The sequence below is a fragment of the Podarcis bocagei genome (genome assembly GCF_964188305.1).
Source record: "Podarcis bocagei genome assembly, chromosome: 14".
In the NCBI taxonomy this organism is placed as follows: Eukaryota; Metazoa; Chordata; class Lepidosauria; order Squamata; family Lacertidae; genus Podarcis; species Podarcis bocagei.
The window spans coordinates 19,105,547-19,127,142 of NC_138139.1; the positions used below are offsets into that span (position 1 = coordinate 19,105,547).

The 21,596-nt window shown below is 42.2% G+C and overlaps 1 protein-coding gene across 2 annotated transcripts in view; it reads right to left on the reverse strand.

Moving 5' to 3' along the window:
• Positions 1-21,596, reverse strand: part of TICRR (TOPBP1 interacting checkpoint and replication regulator) — a 31,084-nt gene that overhangs the window by 1,782 nt on the left and 7,706 nt on the right. For both annotated transcript variants that reach the window (XM_081171004.1, XM_081171003.1), the window contains exons 2-20: positions 20,769-21,054; positions 19,255-19,496; positions 18,491-18,716; positions 17,403-17,541; positions 16,019-16,161; positions 15,605-15,814; positions 14,261-14,394; positions 13,025-13,125; positions 12,413-12,506; positions 11,240-11,319; positions 7,846-8,085; positions 7,462-7,558; positions 7,112-7,175; positions 6,108-6,254; positions 4,909-4,999; positions 4,710-4,771; positions 4,146-4,286; positions 2,769-2,914; positions 420-2,550 (exon numbers count right to left, since the gene is read on the reverse strand). In XM_081171004.1, the coding sequence (XP_081027130.1) occupies positions 420-2,550; positions 2,769-2,914; positions 4,146-4,286; positions 4,710-4,771; positions 4,909-4,999; positions 6,108-6,254; positions 7,112-7,175; positions 7,462-7,558; positions 7,846-8,085; positions 11,240-11,319; positions 12,413-12,506; positions 13,025-13,125; positions 14,261-14,394; positions 15,605-15,814; positions 16,019-16,161; positions 17,403-17,541; positions 18,491-18,716; positions 19,255-19,496; positions 20,769-21,021 (4,741 nt within the window). In that variant the 5' untranslated portion in view covers positions 21,022-21,054. The remainder of the gene's footprint in view (positions 1-419; positions 2,551-2,768; positions 2,915-4,145; positions 4,287-4,709; positions 4,772-4,908; positions 5,000-6,107; positions 6,255-7,111; positions 7,176-7,461; positions 7,559-7,845; positions 8,086-11,239; positions 11,320-12,412; positions 12,507-13,024; positions 13,126-14,260; positions 14,395-15,604; positions 15,815-16,018; positions 16,162-17,402; positions 17,542-18,490; positions 18,717-19,254; positions 19,497-20,768; positions 21,055-21,596) is intronic.

Here is a 21,596-nt window from a genome sequence, read left to right on the forward strand (position 1 = left end):
AAGAAATACCACTAGCTCATTAGGGAAGCAATTAGACTTGTTTGTTAACCCTGTACATTGCAATGCAGATTAATGGTGCTGTATAAATTTGGCATAATAGTGGGAGTATTAATTTTAAAAAGACAGTAGTAAATTGAAAGTTCATAAAAGCAGAGCTGGAAGAGATTAAGTGATTCAAGGCCCTTCTCAAAGGCATGACCTTTAGATCTACCATGCCACACTCAAGCAGGTACACTGTTGAATGGTTCCTGCAGCTGGGATTTTTTAAAGACTGAGCCTTGCTTGGTGTGTTGGTTGGGCTGGCTGGGTAATTCTAGAGCAATAAAGGTATGTGTGGAAAGATGCAAAGGAGCCTTTTCTCTGTTTGTATCCTCTACTCTGTTCCTTTTCACTGTAGCTGAATTTCAGTCCAAAATTACCTGAAATGCTGAAGACCTCCTCTTCCTCTTCCAGTATTGTCTTGTTTAAGGACGCTACACCTTTTCCTGTACTCAGCAGTTCGGCTGCATACACTGCCGCGTTTGGGTTGCCTCTCTTTGCGCAGTGCCTTTTTTTCACTTCCTGGCTGACTTCCTCCTCAGGAGACACATGGCCAAAGGGCCTTTTTCTGAACTTTAGGCCAGGGGTCCCTCTGCAGGTGCTCTCGTCTCCACTGGGCTCTGCATCGCTGCAAGGTGACTGGTCCTCAAGCCTACAGATGCCTTCAAGTTCAAAGTCCCCCAAAGGCAGTGCTTTATTGACGCCAAGAAGGTCGGAAGCTCTAGTTTCCCCAGCCACCTCCACGTGCCTCTCGCTTTTACTGCAGCCCACAGTGGCCCTTTTCCTTCGTGGCCAGTCCTTGATTGCTTCAGGGGTCACTTTCCCTTTATGCTTTGGAGAAGGTGTCCAGGCAAGGCCAACATTGCCCTGGGATGGGGAAGTAGAGTTGGGGGTGCAATGAGTTGGAGTGTACGACTGACATATATAGGTCTGCCCCCCACCCCCAAACTTCGCAGGGGTACTGTGAGCAGATCGATTACAAGATGGCGAGATGGAGACTGTTTCCAGTTTCCCAGAGTGCCTGCCGCACCAGGTCACGGAAAGATCCCCTGCAGCAAGATCGCTTTCATCTCCTTTGGGCTTTCCAGCCTGCAAATGAGACTGAGGATCCAAAGCTGGCCCAGAGCCAACCCTTTTAATTCGGAGCTTGGGCAGGCCAGAAGCTTGCATCTCGAGCTCAATCTCGTAAGTTTGTGGGCTCGTTGCCAGAGGCAGAGTGTGAGCAGTCCTAGGTGTGCTGAATGTTGCCCCCTTCTCGGGCTTCCCCAGCCGCGCTGCAGCCTCCCGCTGCCTTCTGTCTGGGGTGTGACGCAGTGAATAGGCACTCGAGCCAGACTTTGGGGTTTCGGGCAAGAAGGCCTGGTCACACGCAGGAGGGCTCTGGAGGAGCAGAGGCTGCAGACTTACTGCCTTCTCCCCTGGCAAAACTGTACCTGGACCACCACCTGCTTCAGAACTGCCAGTGGCAAACACATTGGTTAGAGAGGAAGCATCTAGGCGCTCGCACAGAACCACAGCATCTGGGAGATGCATGTGGTCCTTTGTGGAGAGCTCAGGAGGCAGGTGTCTTTCTAACCCCCTCCTCTTATTTGGAGTCCTCACTCCACGTCTCTTCACAGAGGGGGTGCTCTCTGCTTTGGTTTTAGCAGAAAGATTCACGTCGGTATAGCACGGATGCTGCTCGGCAGGCAGGCAGGCAGGCGACTGGAGGGCTTTGGCTGGGTACATGCTTGTGACCCTCTGGTGTTTCAAAGGAGTCTTTTGGGGAGTACAAGACTTCCTGCGCAGATCCCAAGTCCCAGTAGGAGAAAGTGTGGATGTGGCTATGGCATTTGGGGGTGAGCTATATGGCAATAAGTTAACATCGGGCATCAAAACAGGATCACCAGGTGGGGAAAAGGTTTCACTAAGCTTGGTATTCTTTGGACTTGACAGTTCTGAAAGTCTGCCTCTGAATACCGCAAGTGTCACTTCTGACACCGGAGAGTCCAGCTCCAATGCTGAAAGTGGCTTTGTGGGTTGTTCTGCCTCAAGAGGCTGTTTCTGAGCAGAAGCTGGAGAGGCAATTCTCCAGGCAACTCTCAAGGAGCGCCTTGGGGACTGCAGTTGTGAGAGCCACGTTCCTGGTGAATTTGATGGGACTGGAGAGAGCAGAGCAGCTGCCGAACAGGAACCACTTGCAGGCGAAGCAAATACATCATCAGGCACCTCATCCCCTGCCTGCATTCCAGATGTTTGCAGCTGTGCTGCCTTGTGCGGGGAAGAAAATATTTCCTTCATCAGAGCCGGGCGTGCAAAACAATCCCCTTTCTTTTCAGTGGCTTCAGGCAAGGACTTGCTCTTCTGTCTACAAGGTGAGAAGAGATTTCCCAAACTTTTGGCTGCACTATGCTTTAGGGCTCGGCTCTTTGGGGGGGTCTGCTGTAGCTTCTCCAGAATAGTTCTTCCTGGTGTGTTATTAGGGGGACTTAAGAGCTTTGGGGAAGACCGAAGGGATGCTTTCCTTGGTGTCTGTGGAAGGAGAGTGAAAATGGGTAACTGCTTTTGTCTAGGACTACAGCAACAGAACAGACTACATATGGAGCTTAATATCATTTCTACTTACAGAATCACTTATGTATTTGACTATTGACATTACATATTAAGGCTGTACACTAGAAGTGGGAAATTAAGGTGGCATGTAGACTAGATAAGTAGGTATGGAAAGAAACATAAGACAGCAATTTTACCTGATAAACAAGCTCACTGGAGGCTAAAGTTTTTCTTCTTGTTCTGGGTGAGTCCATCCCTTCAGAACCAAACACATCAAGAACTGCTCCAAAGAGAAGGCTCTTTGGGGACTGGATGGCTTTTTTCACAAGAGGAGATGCTAAGCCTGTAAAACAAAAGGATAGCAAACAGTCCACACAAGTGTCAGCTGCTGTAGGCTCAAGCTTTTAAGGCAGCATGTTCCTGGCTACCCACATTGGCATGAACTAGTTAGTAACTACAAACCAAACATTTCCAACTTGTAGATGTCTGACTAAATGTATGACTGACTTGCTACGCTGAGAGACCATGCCATACAAACCTTGGTCTCTGCAGTGACAAAGTGGAATAATTACTTTCAGCAGCAACAAGTGGCAGGTATCGCCTACAACTGCAACTGGAGGGACAAGTTAGCATGCAGGGACAGGTTAGACCTCCCTTTTACTATCTGCTTCAAATTGCCCTCTATCATGTACAGTGGTACCTCAGGTTACAGACGCTTCAGGTTACAGACTCCGCTAACCCAAAAATAGTACCTCAGGTTAAGAACTTTGCTTCAGGATGAGAACAGAAACTGCGCAGCGGCAGGAGGCCCCATTAGCTAAAGTGGTACCTCAGGTTAAGAACAGTTTCAGGTTAAGAACGGACCTCCAGAACGAATTAAGTTCTTAACCCGAGGTACAACTTTACTTATGGCAGATATATGAATATCACTAGCGGACTATGAGGCCTGTAGAAGGAATGAATGAAAGTAGGAGTAGGACCCAGGTGATTGTTAGATAGACAGTAGTTTTCTGTACCAATCCATCTACCACTGAAGTGGGGCTGTCCACCTCCAAGGAAATATAGGGAGAGTAGTTTTAGGTTGTGGTACCGTACCTGTGGAATACCCTACCCAAGGAGGCTTGCTTACCTCTCCCTTCAATGTTCTGAAAGAAAGAATGCAGCAAGCTCACCACACGTCGTCGTGTGTTGCTGATTTTGTGTGAAAATCAGTCTGTTTGAGAAACGAGTATCATTTTTTATTATTGGCCAATCAATTTGTTTTGATGGGGAAAGATAAGGGAGCTTGAACATCCAGCAGATGTAGATTAAAGTCTACTTTGCCTTAAAAAAATACCTTTCATTTATAGAGTTTTTCATGACAGTACAACATCAAACAAGCATTAGAAGAAAAGTACAAAATCTCCCAAGCAAATAAACAATAGAAAAGTTGCAGGTGGAGCAAATAGCACAGTAGGAACACCCAGGTAAAATAAAGCAGCATCTACTTTGCCTCTGACTGAACTCTCATGTGTTCAAGCCAATCTTGTAATCAATCCCTGGAACCAAAAGCAATCCGTTGCTTGCTTCCATACCTGTTAAACTGTCTTGTACATCAGGTGCTTCCGACTGCATTTGCTGTACACTCTTCTTGCTGGGTTGAGAGCAGTAGAAGGAACCAGAGACTGCTCTATCCTGTGAAAGTTGCTTGATCCGTGGACTTCTTCTTAATCCACCTTTGGGTTTGTATGTGGAAGAAACAAGGTTCGTCTTTAAACTCACAGCCATATAGTACCAAGTCAGTGCCACCAATAAAGGGGAATCTAAGAACTGGTGCTGCAACTCAGCATTTTGTTGTTGTTGTTTAGTCATTTAGTCGTGTCCGAGTGTTGAGATGATAAAATGGAGGGAGAACCAGTGATCTTCCCAGATATTGCTGGACTACCATTGACCATGCTGGATGGCCGTGACTGATGTTGGAATCCAACATGTTCCCCATACCCACTGTACACTGTCCGGAACTCCTTGAACGAAAAGTAGGATAAAAATCGGAATTTTTGCCGCCACCTGCTCTGTTAACAAATGAATTTAAGCTATAGCCAAAGAGCTGGAGCTCCCCAAACATGCAAATAAAAAGGTCACATAAAATCAACACCTACATGGTATGGCTTTTTCAGGAGATTCTTCTACAATGCCAACTTCAGATCCAGGGTCTGAATTCCTATGAAGGAAACACTGCTTTAGAAGTTCAAGCACAATGGCAAAGGACATCCAAGTGCAGAAAGGTATCCAGAAAAGTTCCACTTTCTACCAAAAACAGTAAGTTGCTTGATCAGTGAATCTGGTGCCTTCACTCACCGGCCTTTAATCTGCTTGTGCAGCAGCCGCCTGGAGATCTGCTTGTGCAACGGTGTTTCTGCCACACTCTTGGTCAGCAGTTTGAGATTATCTGAAAAGGACCAAAGAATAATTATCGCAAGGTAGCAAGTCTGCACAATGACTTGCATTGTGTAAGCCAGGTGAGGATAACATATTTGACGTTTTGAAGTTTAGAAGCAAGTACTTTTTCAGACTGCAAACAGCTTCAGCCCCCGTATCTAAGTTTTTCCCTTCCCTTCCAAAATACCCTTTGACTCTCTGGGGTGGGAAGTCCTCCTGGCTCCATATTCACTTAATCCCTTCCATAGTAGACACCTTCCCTGGTGTTCCATATTTTCCCACTTACTGCTTTTGCCCCAGCCATCCTACATAAGCCAAGACAAGAAGTGGGAGTTACGTTCCAAGGCACCACACATTTAAGTGAAATTGTGTATATCTGAAACACTATTGAAAAAGCCTGCAAACACCCTGTTCTGCCCCCGCCTCATCCCCTTTTGTGATGGTTTTGGGTCACTTCTGGGTTTGGAGCAATGCATGTGTTGCGCACAGATCGGACACACACACAACAGTCGCTGCCTGTACAGCAAAGCACTCATTTAAGTAACCTCTCACCTAAAGAATCATTGACACCGAGAGACAACGGGACTGCTTAAGGTGCCCCGACTATAAAATTGGAGAAATCGAGAGATATATAGCTCGCCGTTCCTGGAAGGAGCCTTTAAAAAAGTCCCATATGCTCAGAGACTTTGCGCCTGTTCACTGGGGGAGATAGGAAGCCCAGAGAACCTGTTCTTTAGATGTCCCTTTTATGAAGAGGCACGTAGTAAGACCACTGATCTCCTACTGGTGAGGCTCCCTGACCTCCCGGAAAATAAAAAATGCGACCTTCTCCTGTTAGGCAAAGATCAGAAGACGACCCAGGTGGTCACCAGATTCTGTGTACAGATCTGTAGGTGGAGACCATCTCCCATCTCAAACTAGTTTGTTAAGCAAATCCCCAAACTTGGTTCTATGGGTGACTCTGGGTCAGCTCCCTGCAGTAGTTTATTGTTGTACATTGTTTTTAAATTTATTGTTGTACATTGTTTCAATTGCTTGTTTTCCTTCTGTGACTGTACCCCAAGTGTGTTTTATAAGCTGGTCTCCGACCGTAATAAATTATCTATCTAACCTCTCACCTCTTGCACACTCCTTAGCTCGGTTCCGCCTGTTTTTTAAACCTTCTACAGCTGATACTGACTGGCTTCGAGGAATCTTTGATAGGGATCTTTTGCCTGGAGGAAGCATTTCTTCATTGAAGAGGTTCCTTCGTACCTTTGTCACTTCTGGAAGCATCAAAAAGCCAAAAGAAGGAACTGAGTTTTGATTGCTGTTCACAAGACAAAGCACTCTGGAGAAAATATTATCTTTCTGTGCAGTTCAAAATCCGAGAATTAATATAAAGTGTCAGATTAATTTTTTTCATAATTAAGTATTTTTTTCTTTGTTTTAAATCCTGGACACACAGAGAACCAAAAGGAAGACACTGGGTTGTATCCAACTAATTTCTATCCCAAGTAGACCCATTGAAATTAATGGGCTTAGTTAGTCATGTCCATCAATTTCAGTGGCTCTACTCTGAGTAGGATTACCACTGGATCTAACTCTCAAGAAATTAAGAAGATCCAGAATATGAATCACATAGAGCCCAAATGCATTGCTGCTGAACTGAATCGCGTATCCTGTTGAACGCAGTGGAGATACGAACTGCTTCTCTCCACAATGCACAACCTGAATTCAGTGATACATTCTGGATTACTATCGATAGACACTAGGGACTCTGGCAATAAATGCACATTTCATGGCACTTATTGTTGGATCAAAAGAGAAAAGTTTGGTAAATATAAAATTATTTCCATCCTCATAAGCCTGGACAAAGCTTTTAAAACATATATATGGATATTCTTTAAATAAACCAAGCACTGTGCCAAATTTGAGAAAGTCAGCTGCAGTGGTTACAGTTTTGGGATGGATAAAAAAAAGGAATTATTGAATTTCTCCTAGTGTATTGTGGGCAATTGGTCTGAAAATTGAGGACAGGAGAGATGCCCCTGGGGAAGAAACTCGCCAAATTGATTAATCCGAATCAGATCACAGCCCTACCCATCTAGTTCTCTAATAAGGAAGGAAGGAAGAAGTTTACCTTGCACTGCCACTTTCTGTACAGATGGTACTGATTTCACATCAAGGCACACATGAGAGCTGTCCTGAATTATTAGAATATAGTATTAGAATGATTTCAGAATTACATCTATTTATAGGTAATTTGGAAAAAATAATGCCGGAAACTGAAATCCATTTATTTGGAAAAGGACTTCCCTTTGTTCCAGTGAAAACTAAATCAGTGTAACAGCTTTCCATATAAAGGTGTTTTAACATCAGAAAGACTATTCAAACAGGCATAGAGACACAGGAGTTTTACAGCTGCTACATGCATTTTCTGGTTTTCCAGAAAGATATTGCGGGGGGGGGGGGGGAGAGAGGAAACGTTACCTTCCTAGTACGGTTTCTGGGTACTTGAGGAATCTCTATTTGGCGCAAGTTCTGCGATGCTTCTGTTACACTCCGGTGTCTGGCCAGCGAGTTCTTTCTAGAAGTACAAAGTAAAATCTTGAGCAAGGCGCACAATTCCATTTCAACAATTTTTTTTAAAAAAGGAGGGGCTTTTCATGCAGCCACCTTGAAATAAGGTTCATTGTTTTCAACACAAAGTGACATTCTCCCATGCTGCCCTCAAGGTAATCTAACACCAACAGGAAGCCCACATGGACACACCTTTGAAATGTTTGCAATATCCTTTGATAAACTTCAGAAGGAAGGAAAGAAATTGCAACCCAGTCTAATTTTAATTCAATGCCATTTACGCCTTGCAGTCACCTTTTCTTGGCAGATCTGGTGCGTAGTTCTTCCAGTTGTTCTGCATCGGTACTTAAGGAAGCTGTTCTGGAAACAGGAACTGAGGATGCAGAAGCAGGCAGGGATGGGGTTTGGCTCTCCTGACTGAGGGAATCGTCACTGAAGAAGTCTGCTGGCAGGACAGAGGCCAGCTTTGGGGGAATCTGTGTCCCCAGACTGTAGTACAAATCCCCAAGGGTCTTTGGCATAGATTCCAGATACCTACAGAGACATTGTAACACAAGCATGCATCAGACATGCTACTTACCAAGGACTCTAACCTTTGTGAGATTTTGTTACCTGATTCTGCACCTGACTTTATTATTAAACTTGCAAGCTCTTGCTTTTAAGAGTATGCCTATGGTTTCAGTTGAAGAAGAGGGGTGGCTGTGGCAATAATGGAAAGCATACAAATCTGCCATAAAAATAAATCAATCAGAAGGCATGTTCACTCACTACTAGCCCAATTATCCCTCTTTCCCAACTGAGTTATGTTTCCTTCATTTGACGATTTAGCCCAGCCAGAAAGTTTTCACACAACCAGGTATCCAGCTGAGCAACCAAAAGACTTGTTGTGTCTTCACAGTGCAATCTTAGAATCATAGAACCGTAGTTGGAAGGGACCCTGAGGGTCATCAAGTCAAACCCCCTGGGTGGGCTCGAACCACCAACCTTCTGGCTAAGAGCCAGAATCACTGACCCATTGTGCCACCTGGGATCTTCTGTATGTTTGCTCAAAAGTAGAGCCAATTGAAATCGATGGGTAGAAATCTTAACCAGTGAAATAAAGCAATATACCACCTACAGATTTGTTACACAGTGTTCTGATATCTCTAATGAATTGATGGTATATAAGTATGCTTACAAAGGGACATGGGTGGTGCTGTCGGTTAAACCACAGAGCCTAGGACTTGCCAATCAGAAGGTTGGCGGTTTGAATCTCCGCGATGGGGTGAGCTGCTGTTGCTCGGTTCCTGCTCCTGTCTACCTAGCAGTTCGAAAGCACGTCAAAGTGCAAGTAGATAAATAGGTACCGCTGTGGTGGGAAGGTAAACAGTGTTTCCTTGCGCTGCTCTGGTTCGCCAGAAGCGGCTTAGTCATGCTGGCCACATGACCTGGAAGCTGTACACCGGCTGCCTTGGCCAATAAAGCGAGATGAGCGCCACAACCCCAGAGTCGGCCACGACTGGACCTAAAGGTCAGAGGTCCCTTTACCTTTACCTTAAGTATGCTCACAAGTGAATAAATAAATTTACTACACTCCATCAAGCAACAGTACTACTCAAGTACTCTGGTCTATATTTGGAAACTTTAAACAAACAAACATCAACCAAAAGAAACCAAAGTGTTCTTTAGATTAAACTCGGTGAAATTCATGGACCTAAATTGGTCTTGCTCTTAATTTCAGTGGACCCACTCTGAGTAAGACTAACGTTGGATGCAACCCCAAATAAATTTGTAGCAGCTAGAGAAGAAAAAAACACCCTAGACTTAATTTGAAACATCCCCAACTATTTAAATAGTGATAAGTTGAAATACAGTCAATTTTGTTTTAATTCTGGTTCAGGAAGGCTGCAATGAGCCTAAGAATGGTAAATATATCTGGAGGTGTGGGGAAGGATGAAATTTTCCTTTTGGGGTAGAATTTCAACAATTAAAATGAGTGTGCTTCCAAAGATGTTATTTTTATTCCAAATGATTCCAATAATTAAAGGGACAACGATCTTTAAAGAATGGCAAAGAGTAATTTCAAGGTATATATGGCAGGGCAAAAAGCCGAGAATAAAATTCAAGTTATTAACAGATGCGAAGGAAAGAGGAGGCTTTGCCCTGCCAGACTTGAAATTATATTACGAAGCATCGTGTCTCTGTTGGTTAAAAGAATGGATAAAATTTAAAAATACAAAATTGCTAGATTTAGAAGGATTTGATAACAGATTTGGATGGCATGCGTATTTATGGTTAGAAAAGAAGAAAAGTCAAAGGATTTGAGAACCATATCTTCAGGAGATCTTTAATAGAAATATGGGATAGGAATAGAAATCTATTAGAACCAAAAGTTCCACACTGGCTGTCACCATTAGAGGTTATGAGTATAAAGAAAATTAATATGAGAGGGAGTTGGGTTACATATAGAGAACTGATAATTAAAGAAGGAGGAAAATGGAAAATGAAACCATATGAACAAGTAAAAGAATATGTGTTTGGCTGGTTGCATTATTTCCAAGTAAATGAAATGTTTAAAAAAGATCTTAAAGAGAGTGGATATTTAGAAAAAGAATCGAAATTCCAAACTGATATAATAAATAATGATTATAAGATACTGTCAAAAATGTACAAAATACTGTTGGAATGGCATACGATGGATGAGGAAGTCAAATCGGTTATGATACATTGGGCCAGAGATTTTGGATATAATATACAATTGGAAGATTGGGAAAAATATGGAAAGAAAATATAAAATTTACAGCATGTATTACGTTAAAGGAAAATGTTATGAAAATGCTATATAGATGGTATATTACACCGGTTAAACTAGCAAAAATGTTTAAAACATGTAATAAGTGTTGGAAATGTAAAGAAAAAGAAGGGTCATTTTATCATATGTGGTGGGAGTGTAAGAAAGTGAAGGGTTTCTGGGAGATGATTTATAATGAATTGAAGAAGATGTTGAGATATACATTTGTAAAGAAACCAGAAGCTTTTCTTCTAGGAATAACAGGAAGAGAGATAAATAGAAGGGACTGTAAACTTTTCCAATATGCTATAACAGCGGCAAGAATATTAATGGCCCAAAAATGGTAGCAGGAGGATTTACCAACTGTGGAAGAATGGAGAATGAAACTTATGGACTATGCAGAACTGGACAAACTAACTGGGAAGATCAGATATCAACGAGAGCACAAGTTCACTGAGGACTGGGGAAAATTCACAGAATATCTGGAAAGTATATGTGATGAACAAACAACGCTAGTGAGATTTAAAGAAGCTCTGTGAAAGTTAGAGGAGTATTGTAAAAAAGGAAAACAGGTTAGGAGGGGTATACTAAAAGGCAATATTAAATTTAGGGAATGCGTAACAAAAACTTAAATATGGATGATTGACAGAGAAGCTGATGGAAGTCAAAAAGTTGAAATTTATGAAAATGATTTGTATAATGGAAAAATGAATAAAAATTATTATATAAAGGGGGGGGGAAGAATGGTAAATATAAAATACTGGCAATTCAGATAACCAGCTCTTTAGCTCACGTTCTGCATTAATAGTCATGCAGCTCTCAAGTCCTCTGCATAACATAATTTGTTCAGCCTTCCCTGCTCCACTCATCGTTTTGTAAATGAATGAATAAAATTAGCCAGCACACAAGAGCACTTACGTTTCTACAACTTCTTCCAAAAACCTGGCAAGGTATCCTGGGTCTTCAGTCAAACACAAAATCCGCAGCATCTCTGTCATCTGCAAGCAAGTTGAGCGGCAAAAAATTGGTCAAGGGTTAATGATAGCAGGCCAGTTCACATGTAATGCCAGGCCAAAGCATGATTTAACATGAACAGACAAATGTGAAGTTCTACTGTTTCCACTATGGCCTCATTGACCTTTGTTCAGATATAACATAAAGCCAAACCTCGACTTAAGTACACATGAGCAAACATGCAGGTTCCTGGGGTGAACACTAGGGCTGCTGTGCTCCTTTCCTAGACCCATGCAATCCAGGGTTAAGTCAATGTTTGTTTGAATACATTTTATCGAGGCTTATGGAGAAAAATAGAAAACTTAGTATCATTTTTTTTTCTTTTATCCAAACTAAGACTTTAATCTTACAATAAAAAACATAAAGAGAAATGGCGAGGGAAGGGGAGAAAGGAATAAAGAAAGAGAAAGAGAGAAATAAAGGAAAAGAAATAAATCAGAAGGTAGGGGATTTCATCTGTCAGCCATATATAAACAATATTCACTTCATCTACTCCAATATAACACCCAACAAAGCCACTTTCTAAAAAACAAACCTTATCTTCATTCCTCAAATCCAAATTTAATTACCGGTAATTCATTTTCTTTTTCATGCAAAAAAGTCTTTAACAAATGTTAACAATGACTTTTTTCCGATTAAACATGTCAACTGACATGTTTAATTGATTGGCATGGTTACGTCAATGTTTAAATTAGCAGTGCATCTCAAACCTAGCAGACAAACACGGAGTGGTACACTAAGAACAAACTTTGGTTACAAGCTTGTGACTTGTCTGGAATGAGATAAACCACAAACCCGGGTTTGGACATTAACCCTGAGACAAACAATAGCTTAGCCCTGCATAGTCCATCAGTAGCAAGACCAGGGGAAGAGTGCAACGGCAGTGATCTTCACACCAGGAAGTAGCATGTTTGTTCATTTGTGCTAAGTTATTGTTTGGTTCCACATTATATGCTGGCCGGGTCACCAAGACCATAGTTGCTGCTCAACAGCAATTGAGATGTGAAGATTTCACATGCTGGCTGAGAATTGCTGTTTTCAACTTCTGGAACCCAGAGGCAAGGCTTGTTCATCTACCTCTTCCACAAGCTGTTCCATCTCATCTGTGCTATTTTGCAAAGAAGGGAACTGCAGGCACATTTCAAGGCGCAGATAGACCTGAAGCTGACACCTGTTAAAGAGAGGGAGAGGGAAATATGAATGGAAGAGAAGGTATGCCCTGCTGCCAATTTTATATCACCTGCTGAGAGTAGTAGCGACATTAGCAGCAGGAAGAGCTACAAATGTTTCCACCCAGTGCCTTCCTTGCTGCCACCATCTTCCAAAAAGCTGAGCAAGGAGCCACACGTTATTGTTAAGATACCATGGATATTGACTGGTATTCTGGTTTGTTAGTGCAAGGGTGATATCTGCCTATCAAAAGCAGTATACAAACATTGTAAAACAGATTAACATAAAGTGATTTTGCAAGGTTGTTTACACATTCAGCATATTATCTAGATACACACCACTACACAAAGATATCCTTGAAAATTAAAACAAAGGGCAATTGTTATTTTTGTAGCGTTCACTAGTGAATTCCTCCACTACTGCACAAGAGAATTTGGTAAGGCAATCTCTTCAGCGCTACAGCAATCTATTCCACAATTATCAGAACAACCTATCTGGGAAAGTAATAGCGTCTCGTACTCTCTGACTTTGATTTCCTTATCAGGATCGTTGCTAAGCTGCTGACGGAGGGCTTTGCTGGTTTTCAGGAGATTGCTTCGGATTGTATCCACACCAGCTGCCTGTAGATTTAAAATCAGAAAGCATGTAACGCTCCGAGGACAGACAGCAACTTTAGAAGCAATGCAATGAAATAATAGCTGAACTGTTTAATTGGAAGGGCAAAATGAAATATTTGAGCGGACAGAATGATCAGTGTCAAGGAGACATTCAGGAGCAACAGGGTTAAGACTTCTAGGGGGTTTTGTGTTAGGATATAAAATGTTAACACTGGATCTTTACCTTCAGGCTTCCTACCAACTTCAGTTTCTTTAAGTATTTCCTAGGTTCAGTGCAGTTACACCCAACATGTAAACTCAAATAGCAATGGACAAACAACTAGGTTCAAGGATTAAAGGTTTTTAATTGATTTATTAAGAAAAGGGCATGTACAACACAAAAATGTGTATTTGCCACTGCCGGCAAGATTTAGCACCAAACCAGATGAGACATTAAGCACAACCATGCATGTAACATGCCATCTAATTTGACCTTAGCAAACACGCTGATTTTCACCAGGAAATATATCCCAACACTGGGAATGTTGCTACTGTGCTTGGAGCACAATTCCTGCAATTTATTGCTCTGGATTAGGGTGGGGAACCTTTGAACCTGCAGATGTCGGCGGATCACAGATCCCATCACCCCCAACCGCGAGCCATACTGGTTGGTGCTGATGTGAGTTGTAGTCCAGCAACAGGTTCCAAAACTCTGCTCTGGATGAATAATCTAGGACTGAGCTGAAAGGGACCTCCTTTTTGTGATGAAGTATCTTGGTTTGTGCAAGAACAGAATCCTTGTTTTGATTATTAGAGGGGCTGGAGGGAGGAATGCAAACCGGCAAAAAAGAAAAAAACCCCAGCGAAATTTCCCCAAAGCATGTTGCCAAAAGAGGTCAATGGATGGTATGTTTTACAGCAAAAGACATCTGTGTCCCACAAAGTTGTGCTCATTGCAGGCAGACAGAGATCTGTAAAGAAAGGCCTCATTGGTGGTGCTGCCTGAATATCCAGCATTTTCTTCCATTTCCATTCCAACTCTAAAATGGCATGAAATCGCCTCCTGTTTTAAGAACCTGTTGTACATTCTTCCTACCCCCAAACACCTTCCTATATGTTTATATTTAAATGGAAAAGCAGGCATGTCTAGCTACCCTACCTCATTTGATTTCTGCAACGCATTAACAGCTGCCACCGTCTCCTGGGCATACGCAAACAAATTCTCTCCGCTTGTCACCGCCTTCTGGTAGTTTGTAGATATAAAAGAAAGCATCTCCTCCTCAGTCCTGAAGCCTACAAAACAGATGCACACATAGGTACACCAAAGTGGGAGGGGGGAATCAAGAACTTGCCATGAACAGTTCATGCAATCAAACACTTAAGGAATAGTGCTAAAGGATTATTTGAAACACATATCTTTAGTAGGTAAAAGAAAGGAATGGCCAGGGGTAGCCACATGGTGTCCTCCAGGTGTAGATGGGACTTCAACTTCCATTACCCCAACCACTGGGCCATGCTGGCTGGGGCTAAGGGAATTCAAGTATGACCACAGCGGGAGGACACCGTGTTGACTACCCACGAGGTAGGCAACCATAAATGCTTTTTCCTTAAAAAAAAATATTATTAAAGTTTCTGTTTAGTTTCTGTTTTACAATTTGGAATATTCATTTATACAACCTTAAAACATAAGTGACTTCCCTTCTCTTTCCATGGTTCATTTTACACAGCATAAATCCCTGCAGATTTTATATAAACTAAAACATTCAGTATTCGATTATTACTTCCATCAAAACTTGTTTACACTGTTGAATATTTCTTATTGCTGCCAGTGTTTTCAAGTGTACACAATTTCCCCCCCATATATTCAATAAACATTTTCCAATCTTTTCTAAATTCATGTTCTTCTTGTTCTCTTATTCTGTATGTTAGGTCCGCAAGCTGCACATAGTCCATCAGTTTAAGCTGCCATTCTTCTTTGGTTGGGACCTCGCTTGTTTTCCATTTTGGGGCTAACAAAACATTTTTTGACATTTGGGAATTTCAGTCTGAATTATCCCCAACAAAAATGACTCTGGGTTTTTTTGGAAAGGATTTTTTGGAAAGGTGCTTTTAAACATTTTTTTCCAATTCATTATAAATGATTTCCCAATACTCTTTTACCCTTTTACAGGTCCACCACACATGAAAGAACGTTCTTTCATAAATGCTTTTTCCAGTGAGGGAGCAATAAAAAAGCAATTCTACCATTGCAGGTTTCTCATACCTTGGCTCACAGATTGCACTAGGCCCCATACTGGTGCCAACAGTAGCAAGAAATACTCCACAATTCTACTACATTTAGCACAGTGCCTTCTACTCATGCTCTTATAGCTAGAATATCCTAAACATTTTCTTTCCCCCTCTACTTCCGAAGCCATTGCAAAACCCATTGCTTCTCCTACAAAGCCTCTCTCTTCCACTCTCCAAAACACAGGATGGGCAGAGGACTTCATCTTGTACATACCTATCTTGGTTTTCTTTGCTTCCCCCCTTTCTTCCACTTTATCATTCAATCTTCTCGGTAATAACTTTTGGGAAACATTCTCACTGACTGGCAGCTCTCCATCTGGCTGGAACTTTTGAGCCTTTACATTCAGCCTTGCAGCGTTTAGCATTTGAAGGGAGCGAGGCATGGTCTTCATTTTTTGCCTAACAGGAGTCCGAGGAACTCCGCCTGCTCAAATCAATAGACATAGGCATAACTTGGAGTTAGAGAAATCATAGTGAACCACATCCAACAGAAGAAAAGAATACCACATGCATATAAAGTAGCTTTTTAAAAAATGAAAGTAGAAGCAGGGTGTTTATTAAAGCACAAGAGAGGCAGCTATCTTGAAGAATGGAAGAGGGTAGACAAGTGACAGTGGAATGTGCATACGTCTCTTTCTGTGATCCCGCTGTTGGGATGTAGCAGAGATGCCAGAGGCTTTCTTCTGGTAAAATTCAGACAGACAGTGGGTAAGTTCCCTTTCATGCTTTGGAGCCTCCTTTTCCTCAGTAGAAGACCCTGCCTGCAGCAACCTGTGTAGGGAAAGATTGCTTCTGTTTATAAATCTTATTTTGACAGCAAAAGCAAAGATTTTCCTTTCCACTACAGTTGAAAGCTTGCAATATGTAGCATGTCTAACCAGCTCCGCTGAACTCTGCAAGTCTTCCTAGTCATCCTAGACCTGAGGCCAAACTCTTGTCCGAATAGGACATATTCATTCATGTGGAAATGTGAAGCTCTGAAAACCATATCTTTTTTATTCAATTTTAAATTTGGTCTGTATTACTGAGTAAATATTATTTTTGCTCATTACTTCATAGCTCAATCTCTGTGACGAGGTTGGGACCACCTTCACGGAATGCTTGCTGATTCAGTCTAAACTGCTGCATTGCCATTTATTAAGCTCATGTTAGACTTTGAAAAAATTAACCCGACACCCGTACCCAGGTACCCAAGCTCCATTCTTATCAGTCAAGTGCCACTGGGGAACTTTGAAGAGCTTTTGCCAGGAAGCAAGCACAATAAAAGCCTTATGTTCCCCCCCCCCCACTCCAACTCCCTGCCATCTTGATGCCATAACCCAAGGCAAGAATGGGATGGGACCATTTCTCATAAGAACCCTCCCTTAGTCTGAAGAAGTGGTCACCAGAACCTCCCTCAAATATCTGTACCCTCACCCATCTAACCAGGCAGTAAAGGGACTGTTTACTGAGTATGTCTATTTCACCACTCAAAACTAGGCATTCATTTCAAAACCAATAAGACAAGCTATAACAACTGTAACACAGAGAATAGTCTATGTGTTTTGATCCTCACTAAGTAGCCTTCATGTTGTCCGTCGCCCAGGCTTTAATAGATGCTTAGGATTATATAATTCTAATTTTGCATTTATTTAACATGGAAATACCATGTGAAGAAGAAAAAAGAAAACGGATAAGGCATAGCCAATACAAATACAGTCGTATGTTGGTTGACAAATGCCTTAGCAGTTGAACGTTTTGGCTCCCGAACACCGCAAACCCGGAAGTGAGTGTTCTGGTTTGTGAACGTTCTTTTGGAAGCTGAACATCCGGCAGTGCTTCCTGCAGCCAATTGGAAGCTGCGCCTTGGAAGCCGAACATTTTGGAAGTCGAACAGACTTCTGGAATGGATTCCATTCAGCTTCCAAGGTACAACTGTATATTTTGCAAGGCTGATTATAGAATCCTCCACATCACAGATCTGCTCTTCCCGAAATTAAACTGGCTTTGAAGGCAAAGCAAAAAAGAATCACCTGAATGATTCCATCAAGTGAGAACTTGCTCCACAGAGGTTTGAGAAAGAGTACCAGCCTTCAATCACGGCAGGACTCCAGGGGTGGGTGCAGGACAGCTCCTGCTGTGCCCACTCTGGAATCAGTGTTTCTGCTGGGTCTGCAAAGACAGAATAAAAGCATCCAAGAATTATAACGGCCACAGGCTATCCCACAGTTAGGAATGAAGTTGCTGCAAATGTTATGCATGTTTATTTAGTTATTTAACTATTTATTATACCATACTTTTCTTTAAAAACAATACTTCAAGGTGGTATTTTATTTCATTTACTAAGAAATTAATCCCCCAAAGTTCAAAAGACCTCATTTTCCAAGTCATCTGCATACAATTCTACTTTCCAACAATATGGATGAGTCTATAGCATAGACTCATCCATACATTTTGCCCACTAAACTGCTTTAAACAGGCAGGGCATCGTTGTTTTAGATCAGTGGCTTTAAAGCTATATTCCAGCGAACACTGGAGTTTCTTGGGTGCTTATCTGGGGTTTCTCAATGAGAAGTTCTGATTAAAGATGCCTTTCTCCTCGTTACCAACCTTCCCCTGCAATGTGCAGCTGCAAGAGAAGGTGGGTTATGTTTCTCAATTCAAGTAGGGCACTGGTAGTGGAGAACTGAAGAGAAGCAACTCTGGTTGATTTCTGTTGGAATGATGGAACCAAGGGCCATTGGGAAACTGCATCCCCTTTCACCCAGGAAGAATATCAATGCAAGGGGAAGACCACTCTGGCCCCATCCACTGACCAGAGAAGGAGCAGCTGTAGGGGGCTTGCTCTCTCCCCACCCACACTTTCCTGGAAATCACTTAGCTCCAACTGAACAGCTGAATGAAAGTGTGCCTTGGCTCCAACCAAAGAGAATTCAGGGCTGAAAAGTTGTGTGTCTGTTATGTGTGGTTATAATCCATTGTAAACCAGTTGATTGAAAAGTAGGCTACAAATCTTCTAAATAAATAAAACAAAATAAGAGGCCTGAAGATTCCTCCGCCGATGAAACAATATGGGTGAGGTTCGCTGGAAAGTTCTAAGCAAGCAAGCATGTAAACGTACCAGAACTTGCCAGATCACCAACTTGATTTACCACGCTGCTCACGATTTCTGGAAGGCTAGACTCCTCTTTTGAAAGATTCTCTTCTAGAGCTGTTTGAAGGAAGGCTCTCTCAACTTCTGGTGCTCTCTCAGCACAGAGTAAAGAAAGAACTGCAGTGCTATTCGAGGTGGGAGAGAAAATCCCAGTACAGGGACAATAGGCCCCGGATGGAGACACTTCAGCAACCTTTTAAAAAGGTAAGGAAGAAAAAAAATATATATATCATATAGCAGCTCTACCTTTGCTCAGAAAGGAAACACTATTCAGTATTCAGGGCAACCCTCTGTGTGTGTAGTGCATAGACCAGAAAACATGGACCACTTGAAAACTGCTCAGAATCTTGGTAAATCATTTAATGACTTTTCTGCCTGTTGTGGAAAGGGTAATGCACTCTGTGCTAGATGCTGTAGGATATGTAAATGTATTTTTATAGATACACCAGACTACCTGAATGAAGGTCTTGGACCACTAGCAGTTCACAGACCACAGTATGGTAACCCCTGGACTAGAGAATGGTGCCAAAATATCTGATTCAGCTCTATATCTGAGGTTTTGCAAGGTGCAACCCTGGGTAATATAAGATATCCCCTGGAAAAAGTGATACATGTACTACTGAACGCTCAACAAGTAGAATGAGTCATAAATGTGACAAATAAATATTGAAAACTAGTTAGCTCTTCACAGCTAAATGAGAGTTGCTATTTTGAACAGACACAATCCTTACCATGTGTAGCCCTTGTGCTTGGAGGGATTTTACAAACTGCTGAAACAATGAAGTCTCTTGGACTGGCAGTCCTGACAATGTGCTTCGCAGTATCCAGCTCTGTGTGTCAAAGCTCCCAGCATGCACTGCATTCCAGCTGGTCATAGTGCATTTCAGAGTAATATTGACTGGACTTTTGAGGTGCCTCAGGCTTAGAGTTAGAGGCTCCAAGACCACACTACAGCTTTGTGCCTCTTCAACTCCTGTTTAAGGGAAAACACAAGCGTTAAGGTTTAAGAGCTTTTAAAATGGAAAAGAAATAGTTAATTAAAGCAGGAAATAAATTATTAATTAACTGAGAACTCAGCGACTATGGAAAAAATAAAGAAGTTTACACTTTATTTACTAGGTTGAGAAGCACAGAACTGAGCCTTATACCTAGGAATAGCTCCTTACAAGTTTAGTTGAGACAGATGTTCGTTTAACACACCAGGCCCCTTTCAAAAATAATACTAACGCAGGTATTACATTTGCTGTCTCTCAGTCTTCTTATAAGGATGCTCTCAGCAACAAGCTACATGTTTTAGCTAAAAGATTAACAATCTCACATTTAAGTTAAAACTCAAAACAGCAGCTTTCCAGAGTGCAACTTCATTGTTACCCTAATTGTTTGCTAAAGAATTTATAAACATCTGCAATTGGGAAACGATTTAATTGGTCTGTTTGAAAGTACAGCGGTACCTCAGATTAAGTACTTAATTCGTTCTGGAGGTCTGTTCTTAACCTGAAACTGTTCTTAACCTGAAGCATCACTTTAGCTAATGGGGCCTCCCGTTGCTGCTGCGCCACCGGAGCACGATTTCTGTTCTCATCCTGAAGCAAAGTTCTTAACCCAAGGTACTATTTCTGGGTTAGCAGAGTCTGTAACCTGAAGCGTATGTAACCCGAGGTACAACTGTATAACTACTTAAAAGAATAAAGCAGGGGTGGAGATCCTACAGTTCATCTCTGGCCACTTGTCATGCTGGTTGGGGCTGTTGCAAGCTGGAATCCAACAACTTCTGGAGGACCACAAGTTACCCAGCGCTGGAATAATGTATCCTTTTCACAGCACTTGAGCTGTACAGAAAAGGGAAGAGAAGTACTTGCTGGCTATAACCAGGCATTACTTTCATTACCATCATTATTGATTTTTATCGTCTTCCAAAGCAACTACTCTATTCTGAACTTAAAAATGGAAAGTGTCATGCTGGTGGTCAACAACTGGGAAACACAGGCCTGTGAGCACTCCAACTGGAGAACAGCCTTTACCAAAGGTGTCATGGGCTTTGAAGACGCTCAAACTCAGGACGAAAGGGAAAAACATGCTAAGAGGAAGGCACGTTTGGCAAACCCTCACCATGATCAACACCCGCCCGGAAACCTATCTACCCACTGTGGCCTCCACCGTCACTTACGGCCTCACTGTTAAAACCGTGTTTATGGAAGACAATCGTACTCTGCTACGAGTGATTGCCAAAACAGACTTTCATTACCATCAGATTTGAGGTACAACACTCCTTCTACATGAGGGAAGGACGCTTGCAATGAAGAAGGCGAGGTAAACAGGCAGTTCAAAGTTGAATCAAAAGGCAGGGTTGTAGTCCATGGTGTGAATGGTTGCCCGGAGGACACAGGCTCCATAGGAAAGTCAGGGGTAGCCCCTGTACATTGGTGACTCAAACACTGAATTAAAGTCTCAGATGGCAAGATGTTGCCCCCCAATAAGTGCATCAGTTCAACCAACATCCAGTAGCCAATGTGGTCTGACGTTCCAAGAAGCTGAAACAAGGCAACAGAATGGCTCAGGTTAGTGATATTAGTAGGATGACTAAAGGCTAATGATACAATGTATTCTGCCTACAAGCAGAGGGAAAATAAATATTATGGTCTGAGAGATTTCAATTATGCAATTTTTGTTATTAAATATTGCTATGAAAACAACTGTTCAGTGCTGGTTGAACGTTTGGTTTGTTTTTGTTTTTAGCAAAGAACCAAGGCATATATACTAAAAGCAGGCTTCTAAAAACTAACCTCCAGGCAATCAGGGGAAGCATCTGAAAGACCACCTGCTTCCCTACACACCCTAATGGGTCTGAGGTTCAGCAGGAGGTAACTCTGTGCATGCGTATTTGTGTATGTAGCTAAGTGCTGTCATCTCTGTTGAAGAGAACAGGTAGTCCACATGCACAGAAGTTCTATGCACATCTCATAATGTGGACTGCACACTTATACAAACATACCCTTGCAGTGTCACTATCTGTGAAAACCAGAGGAGCGTAATGGGTTGTAGAAGATAGTATTGGACCCTGACCAGTGAGATC